The sequence below is a fragment of the Ambystoma mexicanum genome, chromosome 12, assembly GCF_040938575.1.
Source record: "Ambystoma mexicanum isolate Mex_15411 chromosome 12, UKY_AmexF1_1, whole genome shotgun sequence".
NCBI lineage: Eukaryota > Metazoa > Chordata > Amphibia > Caudata > Ambystomatidae > Ambystoma > Ambystoma mexicanum.
The window spans coordinates 31,414,337-31,437,185 of record NC_090936.1 but is presented as its reverse complement, the minus strand read 5'-3'; the positions used below and the strand labels follow the sequence as shown (position 1 = coordinate 31,437,185).

Sequence of the window (22,849 nt, the reverse complement as noted above, 5' to 3'; positions counted from 1 at the left end):
TAGCCACTGGCCAAACTGACAAAAACTGCTGGTTATTCCAGCTACACTGGTACTACCAGCAGGACACTCAGGGGCACTGACCAGGAGATTGTTGGCCTAAAGGCCTAAGTAAGGGAGTCAGTGCCCGTCGAGGGATCGGCTCGAGCCCAGCCAATCCCGAGCCGCTGCAGCGTGAAGTCCCTCATTGGCTAGGACCACCCCGATACTCCGCCTGTAACAAGAGAAGAGAATTAGGAACTCATACAACACACTAAACTTATCTTATCACTAATTAACTCTGTTCACCTTATCACTCCTATTGATGATGCGAAAGCCTCACCCTGATCCTACTCTACTACCGGTCTGCACGTATTAACTCCCAGTTACTACCAGTAGGACACTGTCCCATATATGCCACTGGCACAAGCTGACAACGCTTCTGGTTACTACCAGGAGAACACTGATTACTACCAGTAGGACACTGTCCCATATATGCCACTGGCACAGGCTGACAGCGCTTTTGGTTACACTCCAAATCTTACCGACCTTCAACTCGTTTGCCCCAAGACTTTACTATCAGGCGTGGGTGGGTGGGGATTAACACTAGGCGGGAGCTGCAGGGCAAAAGACTGATGGCCTTCCGCTCCCGCCCTTATAAGTGTCCCCGGGGAGATCTGACCGGAAGCCAGGTCCCCGGGGACACCTCTTCCGCCTCGCTGAGGTGGGAGGAAGAGGAGTGGCATGCCCAGCAACCGGAAGGGGGTGGCCAGAGGGGACCGCCCGCTATGTAGGCTGTCCCTCTAGCGCCCCCTGCGGGGGCCGGTCAGCCTCTGGGATCACCCAGCGTGAGGGACCCTCGGCTCTGTGGTCGCACAGGCCAAGGATCTAACACAGGCCGTCGGTCAGCCTCTGGGATCACCCAGCGTGAGGGACCCTCGGCTCTGTGGTCGCACAGGCCAAGGATCTAACACAGGCCGTGGTCACAAGGCGGGCACACAATAACAATTGACACAGGGTTGCCGCGCTCAGGGTCGCTGCTGCAGTGCCCACACGCGCAGGCAGAGGCCCCATTTATTAAGTCATGACGCGTGATCTTAAGAGGGCAACACAGCACACCTGCCCTAGCTAGCTCCTGTGAGGTGAAAGAGGAGCGGCAGATAACGGCGCGTTATTGGAGACGCCAGGGATTGGAACCTGAAAGCTGCAGCGGCCCTGGCTGCCCCTGGTCCGGAAGGGACTGGTTCCAGCTCCGTCACTGCGTCACGCGGGTGACGTCGCGCCGAAGCACATGGAGACAGCGGGTCTCTGCCGCGTCCAATCAGCTCTGCGGCGACACCGCGGCGCGCGCGGCTGCGGCCTCCGCTGGCTGGCTGGATCGATGGATGGGCTGGCCCATCTCACTCTGCGCCTGGGAGGCTCCGAAATGCACGCGGGCGTCCCGAGCTGCAGCGGCGCGCAGGCAGCCAGGAAGCCGGCGCCAGCGGGGCCACGCGTGCCCCTTCACCCCCGTGCCGGCCGGCGGGCGCGTCCCTCTCCCCCCAGCCCCCGTCCTCAGCCCTCCTCTCGGTCCTTTATCTCTACGCTCAGCATCCGAGAATGATGCAGCCCAACTCTGCAGGCTTTTGGCGCATGGAAAATTCCGCCCAGCATCTTTCGCCAGCAGCAGGAGTCTGGCTCCAGACACAGTGACCGCATCGCTCCGCGAAGCCTCCCCGAAGCGCTGTCTCTCTGGCAGAAGGTGGGCACATCGCATATAGGTTTCCAGAGCGCGATTCTTTCACGTTATCAACCCTCGGAAAGTGGGGAAGAGGAGAAACCAGGTAATCTCTCATCTCTCCCCGTCCTTTGCCCTCCCGTTTCTCAGTGTGTGCTGAACTGCAGCATTCTTAAAACCGCAGTGTTACCCGCTGACAGCTTTCCTGGTGGTGTGTTTGTCACGGTAGTGAAATGTGCCAGCACATTCATGCATAAGTTGCTGTAACATTATCAGTGGCATCGGAATTGTGTCCCCCTGATCGGTACAGCAAAACACCTATATATTTACACGTATATGTTATCTCCCTCTAAGATGAGGGGGACATCTCCCTAGTTTTAACTGCTGCAGGTGTACTGGTTTCACACTGGCACTTTACGTTCTCTAAATGCGCTTGCCCATTTTTTTCTTTCAGCAGACTGGAGTACACCCAAGCCCCTCCAACTGTGATAAAACATTTTTTTTAAAAGAATCGAGGCGCAGAAGCCTTGTGTGTGCACCTTAGTCGCTTATGCAACATATCATTGACAGCCACACCGACATGGCGACTGCCCTGCTGGCTGGCGAGAAACTGAAGGAGCTCATTATGCCCGGGCAGCAGGATGACCGGGCGGGCGCCTTAGCTGCTTTAATGGTGCAGATCAAGCTGGAGTTGCCTTTCGACCGGGTGGTCACCATTGGCACGGTTATCATCCCCATACTGCTAGTCACTTTGGTCTTCACCAAAAACTTTGCAGGTAAGACAATTTCTGTTCTTATGATTTTCAGTCAAGTTGAGCATGCAGAGTCCATATATCTATATATATTGCATTGTAGTCCATCCAAGGAGATGCATAAAATATGTACAGAAGTTATTTTAGACACGGTAGTTTGTCAATCATATACGTATCTCTTGGTGTAGTCCGTTGTACTGTTCTACGTAGAGGACTTCTAGAGTTTCTTGACAAATATAACCAAAAAAGATGTCACTCAAAAGAGGCTTCAAAAGTTTCTATTCGTATGTTCTTTTTGCTTAGTCACCTTAGCAACACAAGGAGTGTATTAGTCACTCCCCATACCCCCACCGACACATCTACCCTGACTACCCCTAAACATTGTGTGTACCAAAAGCGGTTCAACACTGTGAAGAAAGCAACCATGGTGCATATACACATCAGACCACTTTGCTGCCCCAAAGTCCACTTCCTAAACAGTGGGGTTCAACTACTGCACAACTATTTACATATCGTAACCAGGGACGTAATTTCACCAAAATGCCTGGGGTAGCGGAAGTGACATTCGCGTCCCTTGAACCCCCCTCCCATGACATCACAGGAAGTGATGGTAGACAACCTTCCGATTATTTTAGATGCATCTAGCACCTGTGTTTCCAGGTGCTCTCATTTCAGCCATATATAAGAATCGAGGCACAGAGGGAGTTTCCAGATTCGACGTGGGGTCTATATGGAAAACAATCATAATGCAGTATTTCTAACAGGGTAACTGAAATCTGTAACGCAGGCTACAGCTAGTGTATGAAACATCTATAGATCAATGGACATCTGTGGCGTTGCAGTGTTAAGCAAGCAAAAAAAGCATTGACCTGGGGAGGCGTGCGCTGCTGTTTAACCAGGAGAAAAATGTTGCACGAGCAGGGCCTCAAAAATAAAGCATTGACCAGTATTTAGTGTCAACAAAATTCCCTGGTTAGAAATGTATATATGATTCAGCTACTGATAATGTTATCTTTGCTGGAGTATAATACCTGGGAAAGTTTCTTTCAATATACCCAAGACCCCCATAGTTTTTATTATCTAAGCGTAATACAGGGTGCCAGAGGACTTAAAAAAAAAACACCATTTAATGTAATATCATTGCTGCACACATACATTCATTGCACCACACAGTTAGTTAAAATTGAAAACACCCACAAGTTGCTTCTCACCCAGGGACTCACTGGCAGACTTCAAGGCGCGCACTGCACACTACCCCTTTGTCAGACCCAGTGGTGCTCAATGGCTTAGCACACAATTTGTCAGCTCCCCTGCGAGCCATGCTGTGGGCCCCCCCCCCAAGCTCCTGAACAAAGCATAGGGTACACCACACCCCGGCCCATTCCAGACCACCACGTGTGCAGAATGTCCATGATGATTATACAGCTGCAGGGGCATGCACTACGGCATGTGAAACAATTAAATATGTTTTTCAATCAAACCTTTAACATAACATAGAGAGAAGGGGGCGGTGCCTGGTCCACAAATATACCAGCCACCACTGGCGGCTGGTGAGTTGTTTTTTTTGGAGGGTGAAATATTTGCCACAAGTATGGGATTGCGACTGAGCATAGCAAGGGAGCCGGAATGAATGAAAATGGGTTGGGGGGAGGTGTGGGGGTTTCTTCTCCTTCCTCAGAGTAAATGTTTTGAATAATGGGTTAAAATGGTGCATTACAAAACACACGTTCTGGGAAAACCTGGGTAAAAGGCCAACAATCGTTTTTGGAGGGTGTAGGGTAAAAAGTACAATAGATGCAAGTCACCAAAAGTGCACAGGGCATTTCCTAATACATTATCATGCCGATGCCTGCAATATATGCCAGTATAAAAACATTTGTATGCTGGTTGTGCCCACTTCCATGCTAGCTCCACCAACATATGCTAGTATTCCCATTTAAGACCATACTTATGTTCGCTTTAAGACATTTTTCTATAGTATCATTACTGGCTCTGGCAATATATGCCAGCACTCCCATGTAAGTACATACTCCTGTTGGTTTGGCCATTAAAAGTGACATGTCACAAAAGGATAACCTGTCCAAACTGGTTCCAATGTAAGCCAGTCTAGACCCATAAGAACGATTATCTTGCTTGATGCATCACGGATGCTCAGTTAATAAAAAGTCATGCTACAGTGAAGAATATACAGGCCGCTACGCCAAAACATCAGTCTAGTGAGGTAACTCTGCTTATCATGCTTGCTTTTTTAAAGATGCCGAGTAATAAAGTCATATTGCTTATGACATTTATTACTCGGCATCTTTAAAAAAGCAAGCATGATGTCTAGACTGACTGCACCGAAATGCCAGTCTAGCCAGGGAATGGCACACATGAACTTGGCTCTGCCAGAAAATACCAGCAAAACATGCAAAGTCAATTAAGGGTGTGGCAAACATGCTCCAGTGATCCCTGTATGCTCATTCACCCACCAGTCACTCACACACACACACTCTTACATCCACTAATTGCATTCTCTACACAGGCACACACCCAACCACCCATAACATTTACACATTCATACTCGTTCGCCCACCAGTCACCCAATCATACACCTTTTCTTACCTCCACACATTGCATTTTCTACACAGGCACACACCCACCCAGAACATTCAAAAACACACATCACTTCACTTCTAATTCACCCACCAGTCACTCACAACTTCTCTTACACCCTATCATTACATTCCCTGCGCACACCCAGCCCACCCAGAACATTCAAAAACGCACATCACTTCTCATTCACCCACCATTCACATACATACATCTGAGACGCACTTCACACATTCAGAACACACATCATATTACAAAAATGTGTTCTTAACTTTCTTTTGCAGCGTTGGACCCTCCTTCCAGGTCCCCTTGGCTCCTCCGTGCTACTCAGAAACAGGAAGCAGCGAGAACTTCTTGGTTCATGTATGTGAGCTGCAAGGAAGCCAAAGCAGAAGGGGTTGGAGCTGAACGTGGCACGTGACATGTGCCACATGTCACTGGCCAGCTCCAACCCCTACTGAGTGTCTCCCCGGCCCAGTCTTCATCCTGATGGTTAAGGACTGGGTCGGGGTCCCACCAGTCCTCATGTGGCGTCCGTCCCATGACGCCGGAGGGCCCGCTACACCAGGAACAGCAGTTTCTTTTTGGCTAAACCAAAAAACTAAATTTCGGGGTGTTTTTTTTTTAAAGTTGGGGTCGCAAGGGAGTCTCCCAGGGGTTGCAACTGTGGCCTCAGGGGTCGCAGTTCTGACCCCTGGCAACACCCAAATGACGTCCCTGATCATAACAGTGATATAGATCTCTCATTTGTTTAGGTTTTTGTCACCTCTTTGGGTAAAGCAGAGGTGGCCGTCAGAGAATGCAAAGAGCATGATGAGGGACCGAGATGAAAGCGCTGTCAGCCTTAGGTTAGCAATGACCTTGGGGTGGGGGTCACTGGCAAGAGTTTAGCAAAGAATGTCAATGGCACAATCTTTAAAAGCTAACTGAGACTGCTAGACCTCCAGGTGGTTCACCTGCCATGATAAGAACCCCTCACCCCAACATTGGCCCTATCAAGTGCAGTCGCCTCTCCAGGAATCAAATTTAGTGGGGGGCAAAGAGGGAGCCACAGACAAAAGTAGGGGGGGTGCCTAGAAAAGGGCAATGTGTATGCTTTTCCCAAATTGTCATGGGCAAAGCAGTCCAAAGTAGTCGGGGGGAGGTAAAAATCGTGCTTTTCTTATGCTCCTTAACCCGCTTAGAATCACATGCCGTGCATATAGTCTGACATCTAGTGGTAACTGGGCAGTATTGCAGCTTGTCTTTCAAGAATCGAAAAGGGTGTCGGCATAGGCGTGTCTGTAACACTATCCCTACCTTGACATGTATTGTACCCAGAAATCCTCACGCGTTGCGGTCCCTCAGATTGTTTTTTAGTTTTTTTTCCACCCAGCTAGCTGGTCGCCTTATGCAAAGCTCTATCTAAAATTGCAAATTGGTAAAAATCCCAACCTTTTATACAACATTCGTCCCCCCTTCGACTATTACTGAACCGCCGCCAAAGACAGAACAACGGACTTCGACGGCTGGCGTTCCGGTCCATAAAGACCATAAAGAAGCGTTGTGCAAAACGATGGGCAGCCTATGCAATGTTGCAGGCCGAGGGTAGCTCCCCCGCCGCCACAGCCGGTGAAAGAGATGAGGCCCATAGTGACAACCATGGCTCTGACATGAACGCCATTGACTTGACAATGGCGCATACTCACTCCAAGCCGTCGGTCCCCGGCCCCGATAGGCACGACACAAGTCCTGCTATGGGGAAGTTACACCCCGGCGACGAGGACGCACCCACATCACATGGGACTAAACACACAACCCCCGGTACCACTTCGATCTCTCGGGCGAAGCAAACCAAGGCGCCAACGGGTGCGTTGGGTTCCTCAGCAACACCTGCCAATTTGCAGGATCGGCAGCCCTCCCCGCAACCCTGTCAGTGGCATGCGTCCGGGCACTCTGTAACTAAGGGCACTAGCACCAAATCCCATGTCGATGCGCATTCTAAGAGCGTGCCGTTGCTTAAGAAAACTCTGCCCGCGCCAAAAGTCTTGATGCAGCTGCCCTCTCAGCCTTAACACCTTCCCGTAACGCTGATCATCAGCAAAAGCCTCCCAAAGATTGTCTGAGCGGCTAGTAAACGCAAAGATACATCGACAGACGTGTCTGGAAGCCCGGGAGGGCGGAATAGGCCCAAAAGTACGCCAAAAGAGGTGCCAGAACACCCGAAAGAGCGACATGACTTTACAGAGAGTGCCCAGTCTTTGTCTAATACTCTCAGTGAAAAAGCTCAAGCTGTAGTTCTAAACTACATGATCCTCTAGAGGAGTCCTTTTCACCCTTTAGACACCTGGGTTATCTAAATGGACTAGGGAGACATTTGAGAGGTGTATGAACAGGCTAGAAACATTTGTAGATTTTTCAGAGAGGTTTACCCCAAAAAGGCCTTGTGAGGAGATCCATTATGTTGTACTCACAATAACTAAATACCAGAGGACCTCAGACCCTCTCCATGAGGAGGTCTTCAATCATTTAGACCCTGAAGAGGTTCCTCCTGACCCTTATACACATGACCCTTATGCATAGGTGGGGTGTTCTTTTTGATGATCCTCGTGATCACACCCCAAATTGGGGAGATGACCAACCCGTTGGTGAGAACCCACCGTGGCTATCCCCGACTTCAACCCCGGACCAGGATGCCATTGGACTTGACTCTCTATCGTCTCCCCCTCTGCATCAGGCCCCTCCTGTGGACGACTAAATGGCTTTTAATGCCATTCTTAGGAAGGCGGCAAAGCACTTCCAGATAGCCACACAGGAGGCTGTGGTAGACTCAGATTTTGTGGAGGACATTTTAAAAGAGAAGCCTCCGGCTAGCCAAGCTATTCCCCTTCTCAACTCCATCAAGAGGCATATAGCCCCCTCTTTATTGACACCCTCTCAGACTAGAGCTGTTAATCCCAGAGTGGAGAAACTATTTCAGCCCTCCCCAACCGATCACCTATATATCAGAGGTCATGCTACGCCAGACTCTCTGGTGGTCACAACTACGAGAAAAGGGGCAGGGGTCCCTTTGTCTACAGGTGAGTCGCCACTAGACAAAGAGTGTAAAAGGTTATATGCTTTGGGAAAAAGAATCACCTCTGCTGCAGCCTAATCCACACGCATAGCCAATAATATTACCCTATTGGCCAGTTATTCAGATGTCCATTGGAACCTACTGCAGGAGGGTCTGCATGAAGTCGCAGAACCAGCACGCACCCGCCCACTAGCAATTGTGTCGGAGGGCAAACAAGTCAATCACAACATCCTCAAGAATACCTTGGATGCTGCTGAAACAGCTGGTCACTCCCTGGCACAAGGTAACCTTTTAAAGTGCCCTGCCTGGCTGAGGAACTCCGGGTTTAAACCCGAGACTCGGGCATCATTGATTAGCAAACCCGTGGCAGATTCCAATCTGTTTGGAAAAGTGGTGGACGAGGCACTGGGGACCGCCAAAAAGGAACATGAGACCCTCAAGTCTTTGAACCAGATTACTCAAAGACCTTTTCAACAAAGAGAGGGTAGTTCTCGAGTCTCCGTTCCCCACATAATCAATATGGCTCAGGGAACAATTGGTCTTCGGGACAATGTTCTAACACCCCCACTACTTACCCTCCCAGAGGACGTTGGGGAAAGGGAAAGGGTCGCAATTCCACCCCTAGAGACTCCCCGGCCTCTGGCCAAAAATGACTCTCGAATCCGGGTCCCCTCCCATGCCTCCCCTGTCGGGGGATGATTAACATCATTCCTGCATGCATAATAGTGGATCACATCGGACCAGTGGGTTCTCAAGACCATCACCCATGGGTACTGTATAGAGTTCAGCCGGCCACCTCGGTACAGACCCCCCAAGATCCAGGCGCCTAACACTGGAACACCTCCAGATCCTGCTATAAGGTCAAGATCCTGCAGGAAAAGGGCGCTATCGAAGTTGTCCCCGTTCTACAGGTAAACAAGGGTAGTTATTCAGTGTACTTCCTTGCATCCAAAAAGGATCTAACCATGCGCCCTGTTTTAGACCTGCGCACAGTGAACAAGTTTGGCAAACCCCAAAAGTTTTGTATGGGGACGCTGCAAGAAGTAATTCCTCTTCTCATGAAGGGGGATTACATGGCAACATTGGACATGAAAGATGCATACTTTCGCATTTCAATGTTGTCGGCACACAAAAAGTACCTAAGGTTAATGATGGAGGGCAAGCACTATCGGTTCAAGGTCCTTCCCTTCGGCATAGCCTCCGCCCCAAGGGTATTTACAAAGGTACTGGCAGTGGCTCACCTGCGCAGGCAATCCATCCCAGTTCATCCTTACCTCGACGACTGGCTCATAACGGGGGACTCCTACGAAACATGGCTTACAAACACTCAAAGGACGGTCGACCTTTTATTCAGTCTGGGATTCTCCATAAACAAGAAGAAATCCAGCCTCGATCCCAGCCAAGTCAAGCAATTTCTAGGGACTCTTATTCGGACAGAAGACATGCTTGTTTTCCCCTCCAACGAAAGGGTTCAAAACATGCTGTTTCAAATCCCTCAGTATGTAGCCTGTCGCGAGGTAATGATACGCAAGGCCATGTGGCTGCTAGGTACGTTGGCGTCCTGCATTTACTTGGCCCTCACGTGCGTTTGCGCATGCGCCCCATGCAAGAGTGGCTAAACAGCTCATGGTGTCAGTCCACCAGACTATGGGACGATCTAGTGGTTGTCTCTGTAGCCCCCGTTCTCTCTCTGAGGCGGTGGTCGAGGGAAAACCTCTTGAAGGGGAAAACCTTCACCACCCCCGCAGTAGAAGCCACTCTCACAACAGACGTATCCCTCACGGGGTGCATGGCTCACCTTCTTCAACAGGCGGTGCACAGGGTTTTCCGCCAGCGGTAGCTTCCAACCACATAAACCTGTTGGAGCTACTAGCAGTGTTCAAAGCACTGAAAGCCTTTCAGACGCAGCTACAGGGAAAGATGGTACTGGTCTTCACGGACAGCCATTTACTACCTGAACAAGCAGGGAGGCACTCATTCTCCAGGGCTGTCCAAACTATCTCAAAACATTTGGAAGTGGGCTTTAAAACACAAGATGTTTCTATTGTCTCAACACGTTCCAGTCCAACTCAATCTTCTGGCAGACATGCTGAACCGAGTCCTCCCACTGCCCTTAGAGTACTAATGGAGAATACACAAAGACATCCTCTCCAGCCTTTTAGCAGAATGGGGTTTGCCAGAGATCGACTTGTTCGCAACTCTGGAAAACTCACAATGCCCAGATTACGCCTCCAGGTAACCTCAGAACCAATCCAAGTGGAACAGTCTCTGGATAACTTGGTCTGGGAGATTTGTTTGCACTTTTCCCCCAACTGCCCTACTCAACAAGACTGTGCACAAGATTCACCAGGAACCAGTTACCATGATTTTGGTGGCCCCACTATGGGCACGCCAACCCTGGTTTCCTCATCTGATGGAAATATCCCTCTTTCCTCCTAAGAAACTGCCTTGCCCTTAAAAAATGTTGTCTCAGGACAGGGGGGAAACACTCCAGCCATGCCCGCAAACTGTCAACTTTGCGGCCTGGCTCCTGAAATATTAGAATTTGGGCATCTCCATCTTCCTCGGAGATGCATGGATATATTCAGAGAGGCAAGGAAACCTAACACCAGACATTGCTACTCCAATAAATGGAAACATTTTGTCATATGGTGTAATACCAAGGACATCAATCCCATTGACTGTTCTCTACACATATTGTGTTATACCTGACTCACCTGCTGGACTCAGGTTTTGTATTCAACTCCCTGAAAGGTTCACTTTGCTGCATTTTCATCTTACACTACGTCCCAGCAGAAAGTGTCTTGGTGGAAAATCCCAGTTGTTAAAGCTTTTATGGAAGGGGTTAAGAGAATGTATCCTCCCATTTCCAACACAGCTCCCGGATGGGACCATAATGTTGTGTGAACCAGACTGATGTGGTCTCCCTTTGAACCTATGCACAAAGCAAGCCTAAAAGCACTCACTTACAAGACAGCCTTCCTAGTGGCAGTCACTTCCATACGTAGAGTTAGTGAACCCTTTCCATTCTAGACCCTTTTGTCACAATTCACAGAGATATGGTAGTTCTGCGCACTCATCCAAGGTTTGCGCCTAAATTAATTTCAAAGTTCCATGTGAACCAGTCTGTAGAACTACTTACATTCTTCCAGAACCCTACCAACATGGCAGAATGAAGCCTACACACACTAGATGTGTGTAGGGCAGCTATGTACTATCTGGAAAGAACTAAACCACTATGGAAAACAAACCAGTTTTTCGTTTCAGTGGCAGCTGCCGGGTCGTACTGGGACAAGAAATAGGCTCGGTCACCCAAATAAAAGTGGCCCACTTCTCGCCTCAAAAAAGTGGGCCACCTCTCGACCCTTGATCTCTGATGACATAACCAGAAGTGATGTCATTTGACCCCACCCCAAAGTGACATCCCGGGAAGTGATGAAACACAACCTTTCACCCCTTGACAAAACAGGAAGTGGCATCAAATAGCATTGTTCATAAGTACACTAAATTTCTGTGAATCCAAACTGACGTCCAAGGCCAAATGATAATGTTATTGTATAGCACTTACGCTTAAGCTCTTTTTTATAGAACAAATATGCATACAATATCACCCAACCTGTGTTGGTACTCATTTATTGACCCAAGAAGGATGAAAAAACCTTTTTTTCCTCTATTTTATTGTCCTCCAAACCGGCCCAGGCATCGCCAGAAACGGCTCCCACTCCCCAGGGACGATATCGGCCTGGCCACGGGGCGAAAGGCTTCAGGGCCAATCTGACCCTGGGCAGCTTTAGAGAAGGGGACCCTGTCCCTAAATCATCTATCTCTAAATGGATTGTCAACTGCATCACACTCTGCTACAAACTTGCCAAGAGAGAACTGTCCTTCAAGCCTAGAGCATACTCTACTCGGGGCACGGGGGCCATTGCATTCATTGCAAATGTTCCTCTCTAGTCCATTTGCAAAGTGGCACCCTGGAGTTCTGTACACGCCTTTACAAAACACTATTGCCTAGACACTCACTCTAGGTCTGATTCTCAGGTGGGACAAGCAGTAATAAGACATCTTTTCACTACTGTTCCTTCTCACATTCCTCCTCTAACTCCGTCCGGGTACTGCTCGCTAGTCTATGCACAGCATGTGATTCTAAGCAGATTAACAAGCATCAGAAGACATACATTACTTGCCGTAATAGCATTTCCGATGATTGTATCTGCTTAAATTCACATGCACCCACCCTTCCTACCGGCTCGGATGGATGGAACATAGACGTCTTACTACTTCTCTCTTTCTGTACTCGCGCATGATAGTTATAAGGCTCCCTCACGGCAGAAGAAAATGCAATCAGAGGGACCTCGACGCATGAGGATTTCTGGGTACACTACATGTCACATTAGAGATAGTGTTACAGACACGCGTATGCCGACGTCCCCTTTCGATTCTCTAAAGACAAGACGCAATACTCCATGGTTACCACTAGATGTTGGACTATATGCACAGCATGTGAATCTAAGCAGATACAATAATCAGAAATGCTATTACGGTAAGTAATGCATGTCTTATACAGCAAGCAATTCAGATGATGTTAAAGATATTGTCTCATCCTATATCGATATTGAAAATAAATATCAGTATATCTCCAAAACTCATATCACCCCGCACACACAATGCACCAGTTAAGTTCACTCCTGGTTTCAGGCCTTCATGGGCAATTTGTTCAGTTGTTGCCTGTGGGCATTGGCTGGTAATGGACACCTTCCATTTGTATGCACTTTGAAATGATACAGTGTCCACATTGTGTCCCGGTCGCATCTGCTATAGGGGCCTTTCACAAGTGTGCTATTAATACCCACAGTTCATGCCTTTTGTGCATCTCGCATTTGGCTGCGGCTGCTTTTCTGGAAGGTCTGTGCAGATCGCAATTGGGGCTGTGTGTTCCTTTGGCAGCAATGTCTTTTTGTGGACATTTCATAGTGCAAATGTAGCAAGAGCACTGGGAATATCCAGAGGGGGCATGTGAACTAGAGGAGCATATTGTGTGTCAGTGTGCGCGCTATAACAGCAGTCAACCAGTGACAACATATGATCCTTTAAAGCATTGTCTTCGGCAGGGATGGAGCCACTCTGATGTCTCGAGGGCAGTGTGTCCCTTTCAGGTCAGAAGAAAGAAAACAGGCTGAGCAAAATGCCCGCAAACGTGCAAGTGATGACTGAAGAAAGGAGGACAGCAGAGTAGATAACTGAGCCCCCTGCTTCCCTTGGTGAAGCTGCTGGCTTGGCCGGAAACCCTTGCCAGGGCCGAGCTACCTGCCAAGTTCCCAATTTGAGTTTCAACAATTGGCTTCCGGGAAGGCCTGATTATTCAAATTCAAATTGGGGTCTTTTTTCACTGTACTCTCACAGGCAGGGCAGGGCTTGCCTTTTCATGTAGCTGCGCATGTGTGCACACGCATGCAGTAGCAATGGCTAGCCCAGGACTACGACTGCTAACCATCACCCCGTGCCGCTTTTCTGTGTGCACCTTTATGGTGCATTCTTCACTGCATTTGCCGTGCCGTAGCAAGCCCCGGCTGCAGCCGTGTGGCCCTGTGTATTGTGGCCCTATTTGTATGCTGTGCGGGTTGGCCACAGGCAGCACTGCAGAGAGACTAGCCCAGGTTGGAGGGCATGGGAGTATCCAGCATTGTGAGAGGGGGGGTGCCAGGAAATGTCCTGATACTTTTCCTTCAAATGCAGTGTGCGCAATTCCATCAGGTCTCGTTCTTGCCCCCAAACATCCCACCCCTGCCCCAATCTTCTTTTTTGGTAACATTAATGGCAGATGGCATTTTAACACAACCAAAAAAATCAAGCTCTATAATAATTACATATCCAGGAAACTCATCTATTGGAGCTCTATCCAGCCGCTCTGGGGCAGAATACATGCAAACCTCCTAATTATCACATGGGTTGCACCAATATAAATGACTTCACGGAAATGGACATCGCAAGGAGCATCATTAGTCTTTGATACTGGGAGGCACCATGGAAGTGACTTTTCGAATAAGTTGCCATAAGTAAGCCAAGTGCCAAATAACTTTGTGAGGCAAAATAGCTAAACTGCACTATTAATATATATTGAGCAACTCTATAGTCATTAGTCAATATGATATATTAACAAAAGCTATGAAGTGAATCACTTACAGAGCTGCAGATAAGACACAGTCCGATTAAATGATTTGCCTAGCATCACACACTTTGGTTAAATGGTGAAACCGGGACATGGACAATTTAAGTAACTCAGCACATCTTCCCAGGTATAGTTGATATAGATATTTATTAAGGTTTTGGTTTGCATTTCATGTGCTTAAATAATACTTTAAAGCAATGCCATGGAAGCAAACCACATTACATAATAAGCTATCTTTTCGTTGTAAACTAACTATACACTATGTACATTGTCATAGAAATATGTTGAGTAATAAGAGTAGGGCTTTAATTCTATTCTCCCCATCCTGCATGCAAAGTCACAATAGCCTCGTGTAGATTAATGTGAGCCTAACAAATCCCCCTTGGGTTTGAAAGCCACAGTAATTTCATAAAGCATGCAACATTGTGCACCCTTCTCACTTCTGATCACTCCCTCTCATTCACATTTCTAAAGGGACAGAAGTCCCTGCTAATAGTCCCTCCCCTTCTCCCCCTTCTTATCATTGCCTAATGGCTCACATTGAAATGCTCTTCTGTTGACACAGAGACGTGAGAGCCTCTGCCCGAAGCTCCTTGGGACATTGGGACATTGTCCTGGCAGCGGGACACCTCTCTAGTTCTGAAAGGGTAAGGTGTCCTGCTGCCAGCGGTCTTTGCCTCCCTGTCCCCCACCCCCTGCTCGGTACGCCACTGTAGGGCGAGGGGAGTCGGAAGGGGGGAACAAGATTTCAGAGGAGGGCCCGGGCCCCACCCTAGTGACGCCACTGCTTATGAAAATAGTGGATCCCAGCCTATTCCCTTCACCCAGACCTCGCTGGGGTTAGGGGTTGGGCGAGAGGCAGGTCTCTGTAGGTTCACTGCCCACTAGATCAGCCACATTCCAGAGATGGTGCTCTCCAAATCCCAGACTCCTCAGCAATCACAAGACTCCCACATATAGCACCAGACTCACTGCCCGTGGTCCTGGTCAGAACAGGCGTTCATCTGAGCCAGCATGTGAATCTTGACTGTCCCAAGAGCATCTCTCACCACAACTCCACCACCTCTAGTGCTTACATGCTTGATCAAGATCATAAATTACCTTCTGTTCCTTTTGTTCCTTGTTCTGAATCGTTGGACCTGTTTCCACAAAGAGTGTCAAAGTCATGGGCACCGGTTCTGTCTTGGCAGCGGGGCAGGTGGCCTGCCTCACAGGGCTTATTTGGTTTTCTGATCGATACAACAGGATTTAATGAGGGCCCTGCTGCTCACTACATTATCAGCGTGTTACTCCCCATGTCCAAGCACTTTCCACTCCCTGCGGTTCTCTAGAACTACATAGCATGTGAGACTAGGAGCCTTCCCGAACGGCACAGCCGCACCTGTTGCCAACTGCGCCAAGCTCCCTAGGGATTCCTTTTTTATGCAACAACTTTAAACTGGTGAGCTCACGGCCATGCACTAGGGCTGCTGGATCTGGTGCAAGGAGGCCAATTCTTCCACAGACAACCTGAGTCAACTATTAGTAAGGCCCCCTCAGATAACTAGCTGGAATATTTCTAATAAGCTGGCTATTGCCTTACCTGCCACAATGAGGCAACTCCAGTGCAGTTAGGAGAAACTATCAGTCATCCTCAAGAGAGAGAGAGACTCTGTACAGATGGGGAGGATAAGCTGATTAGCTAGAGATCCTGACTCGCCAATGGGAGGGGTTACTACTGCATCATCTACAGTTATTATAGCACACACAGCTGGCTCTACAGTTGGCCCAGGAGGGTTTTAGAGGGTCTAATTTCTCGGGCCATCTCCAGAAGGAAATATGGCCAGAACTACCACCTAAGGCAGCTCCCATTGCATTGGCTATGGTTGATGTTCCTCTGCTTAAGAAATCATCTTGGCACCGCAAGAGCTTAAATGTGACATACCCATTGGTTTAATACCAAAGGGCATGGCATCCTTGGAATATTTTCATGGGCTGACGGGTTCCCTTGACAGAGTTGAGCAGCAAGGAGAGTGTTGATGACTGTGTAGCCCTGACATTTGAAAATCCTTATATATAACAGCTTTTGGAAGGTCAAAATAGATGAAAGTAGAGAGAGAAACCTGGCTCCACACTGTTGAAGAAGTTGCACTCTAAATGAATGCTGGGCTGCTACACAGCAGAAATATGTATCTGCGCCTTATACTCCTTTGCCATGTATGTGGCATCCCGTTTTGTGCCTCGGCTTGTATGGGGGAAGTGGGCTGCATCCACAGCTTCCTCCCATAGATTCCTCCTTGAACAACAATAATTGCTCACTAGATTGGAGCCTTAACGTGAATCCGGTGCCGGGTATGGAGTGCAGCAAGAATTTGTAAAATGATTACTTTGCTATCGTTCATGGTACTTAGTATGGAGAATTCCTAAATCATCTTGTGTGATTAGGGACAAGAAAACACAGTTCTATGTGATTTTTTTCAAACTCTTTTTCAGAGAATCATTTTTTAACTAAACATTTATAATGAAATAATATCAAATTTCTTTATTTGTGGGGGTCCCCCCAAACCCCTTGTTTCCCTATGCTATTAACCCCGCCCCAACACCTTCCCCACCTGTTTTAAACCCTTATCACACACCCATATATATATATTTCTGATGTTTGTTAATCTGCTTAGAATCACATGCTGTGCATACGTCCGACATCCAGTGGTCACTGCGGAGTATTGCATTTTGTTTTTCGTAGTCGAAAAGGGGATGTCGACAAGGCGTGTCTGTAACACTATCCCTATAGTGACGTGCGTTGTACCCACAATCCCTCACGCGTCGAGGTCCCTCAGATTGGTTTTTTTCCGCCCAGCTTATGGTCGCCTTACGCGGAGCTCCTAGAGAAACATTGCAAAACACTTACTACGGACCTCGGTCCTTAATTTATACTTATTGTTAAAGATCCCTCCCCTCGACGTTAGCTGTGAAGCTGTTTCTCCGCCGAGCAAGTTTCGACGGAGGGGAAGAGACGGAGGAGATCCTTCGGCGCTGCCGAACACGTGGCCAGGCCTCGCCGGCCAACATGCAGTAGGGAGAGTGGGGGTTCGAACTTTTATCTTCTCGTCGAGAATGTCTTTCTTTCTCCCCTATCTTTCCCTTGGGGTTGTTATCACCAGTTTTTATTGCCTCAGCTATGGAGAGGACACCTTTTAAGTTTTGCCCACGCTGTAGGGGCAAATACACTTGGAAGGACAAACACAAGCTCTGTAATCGTTGCTTGCCCCTCGATCATAAAGAGGACAGCTGCGCGGCCTGTAAGCTCTTGAAACCAAGAACTCTTAAAGAACGGAAAGTTAAGAGGTGGGCGGACTACGCTATGTCGAAGTCAGTTTCCTCACCCGCCGCCGCTGTTACAGAAAGTGACGAGGAGGGTGATAACTCGACGTCCGTTACGGAAGTCATTAACCCCCAGAAGCAGCGCTTGCGCTCCTCGACGTCCGTCCCCGGCCCCGACGGGCTCGGCTCACGCCCTGCTTCTGGGGATGAACACCCCGGCGACAAGGACGCACATAGACCCCACAGGCCTAAGCACACAACCCACGGCTCTTCGTCGAAGACGAAGGATCCATCGGCGCCGAAGGGGACGCAGGGCACTCTGGCGTCTACCTTAGACCGTAAGGGTCTCAAGCCCCACCCGCAAACGCAGCCGCGACCAGCGATTGGGCTTTCATCGAACACAGGCGCTACCTCAAAATCATCCGACGTAACGCTCCATAGAGCGGCCGTCGAGGAACAACGTGTAACGCAGGCAACGTCGACACCAGAGCCCTCTACTGACGAACTCGTTGTCGAGAGCCTGGCGAGAATTGTTTCTGAAGACAAGCGTAAGCAGACGACGAAACAAACGTCGAATACCACACAAAAAGCTATGGAAACGCCGAAAAAGCGCAAAAGTAGCCAGGAACTGCCCCCTTCATCTAAGGGCACTTCTGAACTACCGGAGGGCTTTTCAGAAGGCGACGGAAACATTTCTTCAACGTTGTGGGAGCGTTCCAAGCGTTTTGAAGGTGAAGACACTGATTTCCTCCCTCTAGACTATTCAGGGGTCCCTCATGAGACCCTTGAAAGACTCCACTCTTGTATGGAGAAGATGGAAAGGTTTTTGGGAAGCCAAAACCCACCCACACCCAAAAGACCAACAGAATGGCCCCAGGATGACCCTAGGGTCAAGATTCCTAGGCTGTTTCCCCCTTCTACAGACGCATATGACCTCACTGAAGAGGAGCAATACCTCCAGGAAGATGAGGAGTGTTTGGGTGGAGAGGAAGAACATGAGGAGGAGGGGTTTGAAGAAGATCCTTACACTAGTGCAGGAGCTTTTGAAGAAGATATAGCTACCTCGCAGCCCTGGCAATCCCCATCAGTACAGCCTTGGCAATCCCCATCAGTGCATTCAGACCCTGATGTCTTTCACCCTTCTCCTCCCAAAGATTCACCCATTGGAAACACCTCTCCCATAGATGACCAACCTTCACTTAATGCACTATTGCGCAAGGCAGCAGCGCATTTTGAAATAGACACAGGGGAGACTCTTCCTGACATAGACTTTGTAGAGAGTTATTAAAGAAAAAGCCCCTGTTAGTCAGTCTATTCCGCTCCTGGCTTCTATAAAGAGAAGAATAACCCCTTCCCTTTCCAATCCGGCCTTAGTCAGAGGAGTCAACCCTCGGATAGAAAAGCTCTTCAGCCCTTCGTCCTCTGACCCTTTGTACATCGGAGGACATTCTATTCCGGACACCCTCGTAGTTACTAATACAAGAAAGAGGGCGGGGGTACCACTATCCACTAGTGATGCACCACCTGACAAGGAGGGCAAGAAGCTCTACGCACTTGGGAAGAGAATCACGACCTCCGCCGCCTTCTCTACTAGGATTGCGAATAACAATTCCCTACTAGCTAGCTACGCAGATGCACAGTGGAGCAAGCTGCGCAGCGAAGCAGAGGACACACCAGAACCCCTGCGTTCACGCCTGTTAGCTATAGTCTCAGAGGGAACTCTTGTAAACCAGGGCATCGTAAAGAACTCCTTAGATGCTGCAGAGACGGCTGGCCGTTCCCTGGTTCAGGGAATACTTCTCAATCGCCATGTCTGGCTGCGCAATTCGGGATTTAAGCCGGAAACCCAGGCTTCCCTGATAAATAAGCCCATAGAACAAACACATCTGTTTAGGAAAGCAGTTGATGAAGCCCTAGAACATGCGAAGAAAGAGTTTGATACCATCAAGACTCTTGACCAAATTTCTAGGCCCCCTAACAGACGCAGCTATGGCAATAGACGCTCCTTTTGTGGCCAACGCCAGCAGCAAAACCAACAGCAATTTTACTCTGCTACCAACTGGCCCTCTAACCAGGGTATCAACACCCAGTTCAGTCAAAGAGGCCAACGGCGTGGCAAAGGAAGAGGTCGCGGCTCCAGCCCCAAAGGTTCCACACCCAATACCAACAAATGACCCGAAGATTCGGGTCCTCTCCCATGCATCACCGGTCGGGGGCCGGCTAACATCGTTCCTTTCAGCATGGGAGGGAATATCGTCAGACCGCTGGGTATTATCCACCATAGCCCACGGATACTGCATCGAATTCAACGGTTCCCCGAAGTACAGACCCCCACGGGACCGACGCATGTCACCGGAACACCTCACTATTCTTCTTCAAGAAGTAGAAGAGCTACTGAAAAAAGAAGCGATAGAGGCTGTCCCCCTATCTCAGGTAACAGAAGGTATTTATTCAGTGTACTTCCTTGTACCCAAAAAGGACTTAACCATGCGCCCTGTATTAGATCTGCGCCCAGCAAACAAGTTTGTCAAACCCCAAAAGTTTCGTATGGTGACCTTGCAGGAAGTAATCCCACTGTTATCACAGGGGGATTACATGACAACACTGGACATGAAAGATGCATACTTTCATATTTTAATGTTGCCAGCGCACAGAAAATACCTCAGATTCAAGATAGAGAACAAACACTACCAGTTCAGAGTACCACCCTTCGGGATAGCATCTGCACCAAGGGTATTCACGAAAGTACTGGCAGTGGCAGCGGCCCACCTGCGCAGGTTATCAATCCCGGTATACCCTTACCTCGACGATTGGCTCATAACAGGGGATTCTTACGAAACATGCTTCTCCAATACCCAAAAGACCGTAGACCTTTTGTCCCAACTGGGCTTCTCCATCAACGAAAAGAAGTCCAGCTTAGAGCCCAGCCAAATCAAACAGTTCCTAGGGGCTCTATTTCGAACAAAGGACGGCCTCGTCTTCCCCTCCAACGAGAGGGTCCAAAACATGCTGTTTCAGATCCCCCAGTATGTGGCAGGTCGAGAGGTGACGGTACGCAAAGCAATGCGCTTGCTAGGGATGATGGCGTCATGTATTTATTTGGTACCTCACGCGCGCCTGCGCATGCGCCCAATGCAAGAGTGGCTCTACAGCCAGTGGTGTCAGGCCAGCGGACAATGGGACGATCTAGTGGTGGTCTCGCAGGCCTTGGTTCTCTCGCTACGGTGGTGGACAAAAGAAAACCTGTTATTAGGGAAAACTTTTGCCACACCCGCAGTGGAAGCCACTCTAACCACAGACGCATCCCTTACAGGATGGGGGGCTCACCTATCCCATCAGACTGCTCAAGGAGTGTGGACTCCGAGCTTAGCATCCAAGCATATAAACCTGCTGGAACTACTAGCGGTGTTCAAAGCACTGAAAGCCTTTCAGGAACACTTACAAGGAAAGACAGTGATGGTCCTCACAGACAGCACCACAGCCATGTACTACCTCAACAAGCAAGGGGGCACTCACTCTCCAGGACTGTCCAAGCTGTCCCAGAATTTATGGAAGTGGGCTCTCAAACACAACATGTTCCTACTATCACAACATGTACCAGGGGAACTCAATCTGCTAGCAGACAAACTCAGCAGAGACTTCCCCCTGCCCGAAGAGTACGAATGGCAATTGCACGAAGACATCGTCTTAGACGTCTTCACGCAATGGGGATTCCCGGAAATAGACCTGTTCGCAACCCTGGAGAACTCACAATGCCAAAGTTACGCCTCCAGGTACCCCCAGAACCAGTCCAAGGGGAACGGTGTATCGATTCAATGGTCAGGGAAATTTGTTTACGCCTTTCCCCCCCGACTCCCCTCCTCAACAAGGTGGTGCACAAGATGCACCAGGAGCAGGTTACCATGATACTAGTGGCCCCAATGTGGGCCCGGCAGCCATGGTTCGCTCACTTGATGGAGATGTCCCTATCCCCCCCAATGAAACTTCCCTGCCCGTACAACATGCTGTCACAGGACAAGGGCAGGACACTGCATCCATGCCCTCAGACCATGAACTTGGCAGCCTGGCTCCTGAGATCATAGAATTTGGACATTTACAACTCCCGCAGAGATGTATGGACATCCTCAGGGAAGCCAGAAAACCTAATACTCGCCACTGCTATTCTAGCAAGTGGAAAAGATTTGTCATCTGGTGTAGAGGTAAGAACATCAACCCGGTTGACTGCTCTCCCACTAACATTGTTCTGTACTTGACCCATTTACTGGATTCAGGTCTAGTGTTTAATTCCATTAAAGTCCACCTAGCGGCACATTCTGCATACACCACTTCCCAACTTAAAGTGTCGTGGTGGAAGATACCAGTTATCAAGGCCTTCATGGAGGAAGTAAAGAGAATACACCCTCCGATAGCTAACCCAGCTCCCGGATGGGACTTAAACGTGGTACTTTCTAGACTCATGGGCGCTCCTTTCGAACCCATGCACAAGGCAACTCTTAAATACCTCACTCTTAAGACTGCTTTCCTAATAGCTATCACCTCCATTAGAAGAGTAAGTGAACTACAGGCTCTTTCTGTACTAGACCCCTTCGTAACAGTTCACAAGGATAAGGTGGTTCTACGCACACACCCAAGGTTTGCACCAAAATTCATCTCGAAATTTCATGTAAACCAGTCAATAGAACTACCAACGTTCTTTCCAAACCCTTCCAGCTTGGGAGAAAAACGTCTGCATACACTAGATGTACGCAGAGCTGTCATGTTCTACATGGAAAGAACCAGATCACTGAGAAAGACTAACCAGTTCTTTGTCTCAGTGGCAGCAGGAAGAGAAGGAGATGCAGTCTCAAAGTCCACTATATCTAGATGGATTGTTCAATGCATCACTCTCTGTTACACTCTTGCTAAGAGGGAACTACCCTTCAAGCCAAGAGCACACTCTACTCGAGGCACTGGGGCATCCATAGCATTCATTGCAAATGTTCCCCTTGAGTCCATCTGCAAAGCGGCAACCTGGAGTTCTGTACACATCTTTACAAAACATTACTGTCTAGATGCCCACTCTAGATCTGATTCCCAGGTGGGACAAGCAGTATTAAGACATCTTTTCTCTATTGTTCCTTCTCACAACCCACCTCCAACTCCGGGTACTGCTCGCTAGTCTATGCACAGCATGTGATTCTAAGCAGATTAACAAACATCAGAAGACAATGCATTACTTACCGTAAAAGCATTTCTGATGGTTGTATCTGCTTAGATTTACATGCGCCCACCCTTCCTCCCCGCTCGGA

The 22,849-nt window shown here is 48.8% G+C and overlaps 1 protein-coding gene across 3 annotated transcripts in view; it reads left to right on the top strand.

Annotated features, from left to right (window-relative positions):
* Positions 1 to 1,295: 1,295 nt before the first annotated feature.
* PANX2 (pannexin 2) overlaps positions 1,296 to 22,849 on the top strand; it is a 229,862-nt gene continuing 208,308 nt past the window's right edge. The window contains exons 1-2 of one of the 3 annotated variants that reach the window (XM_069627857.1): positions 1,296 to 1,799; positions 2,148 to 2,469. In XM_069627857.1, coding sequence (XP_069483958.1) covers positions 2,244 to 2,469 — 226 coding nt within the window. In that variant the 5' untranslated portion in view covers positions 1,296 to 1,799; positions 2,148 to 2,243. Of the gene's footprint in view, positions 1,800 to 2,147; positions 2,470 to 22,849 lie in introns of those variants that run through there. The other 2 variants (XM_069627858.1, XM_069627859.1) reach the window with 2 other exon arrangements.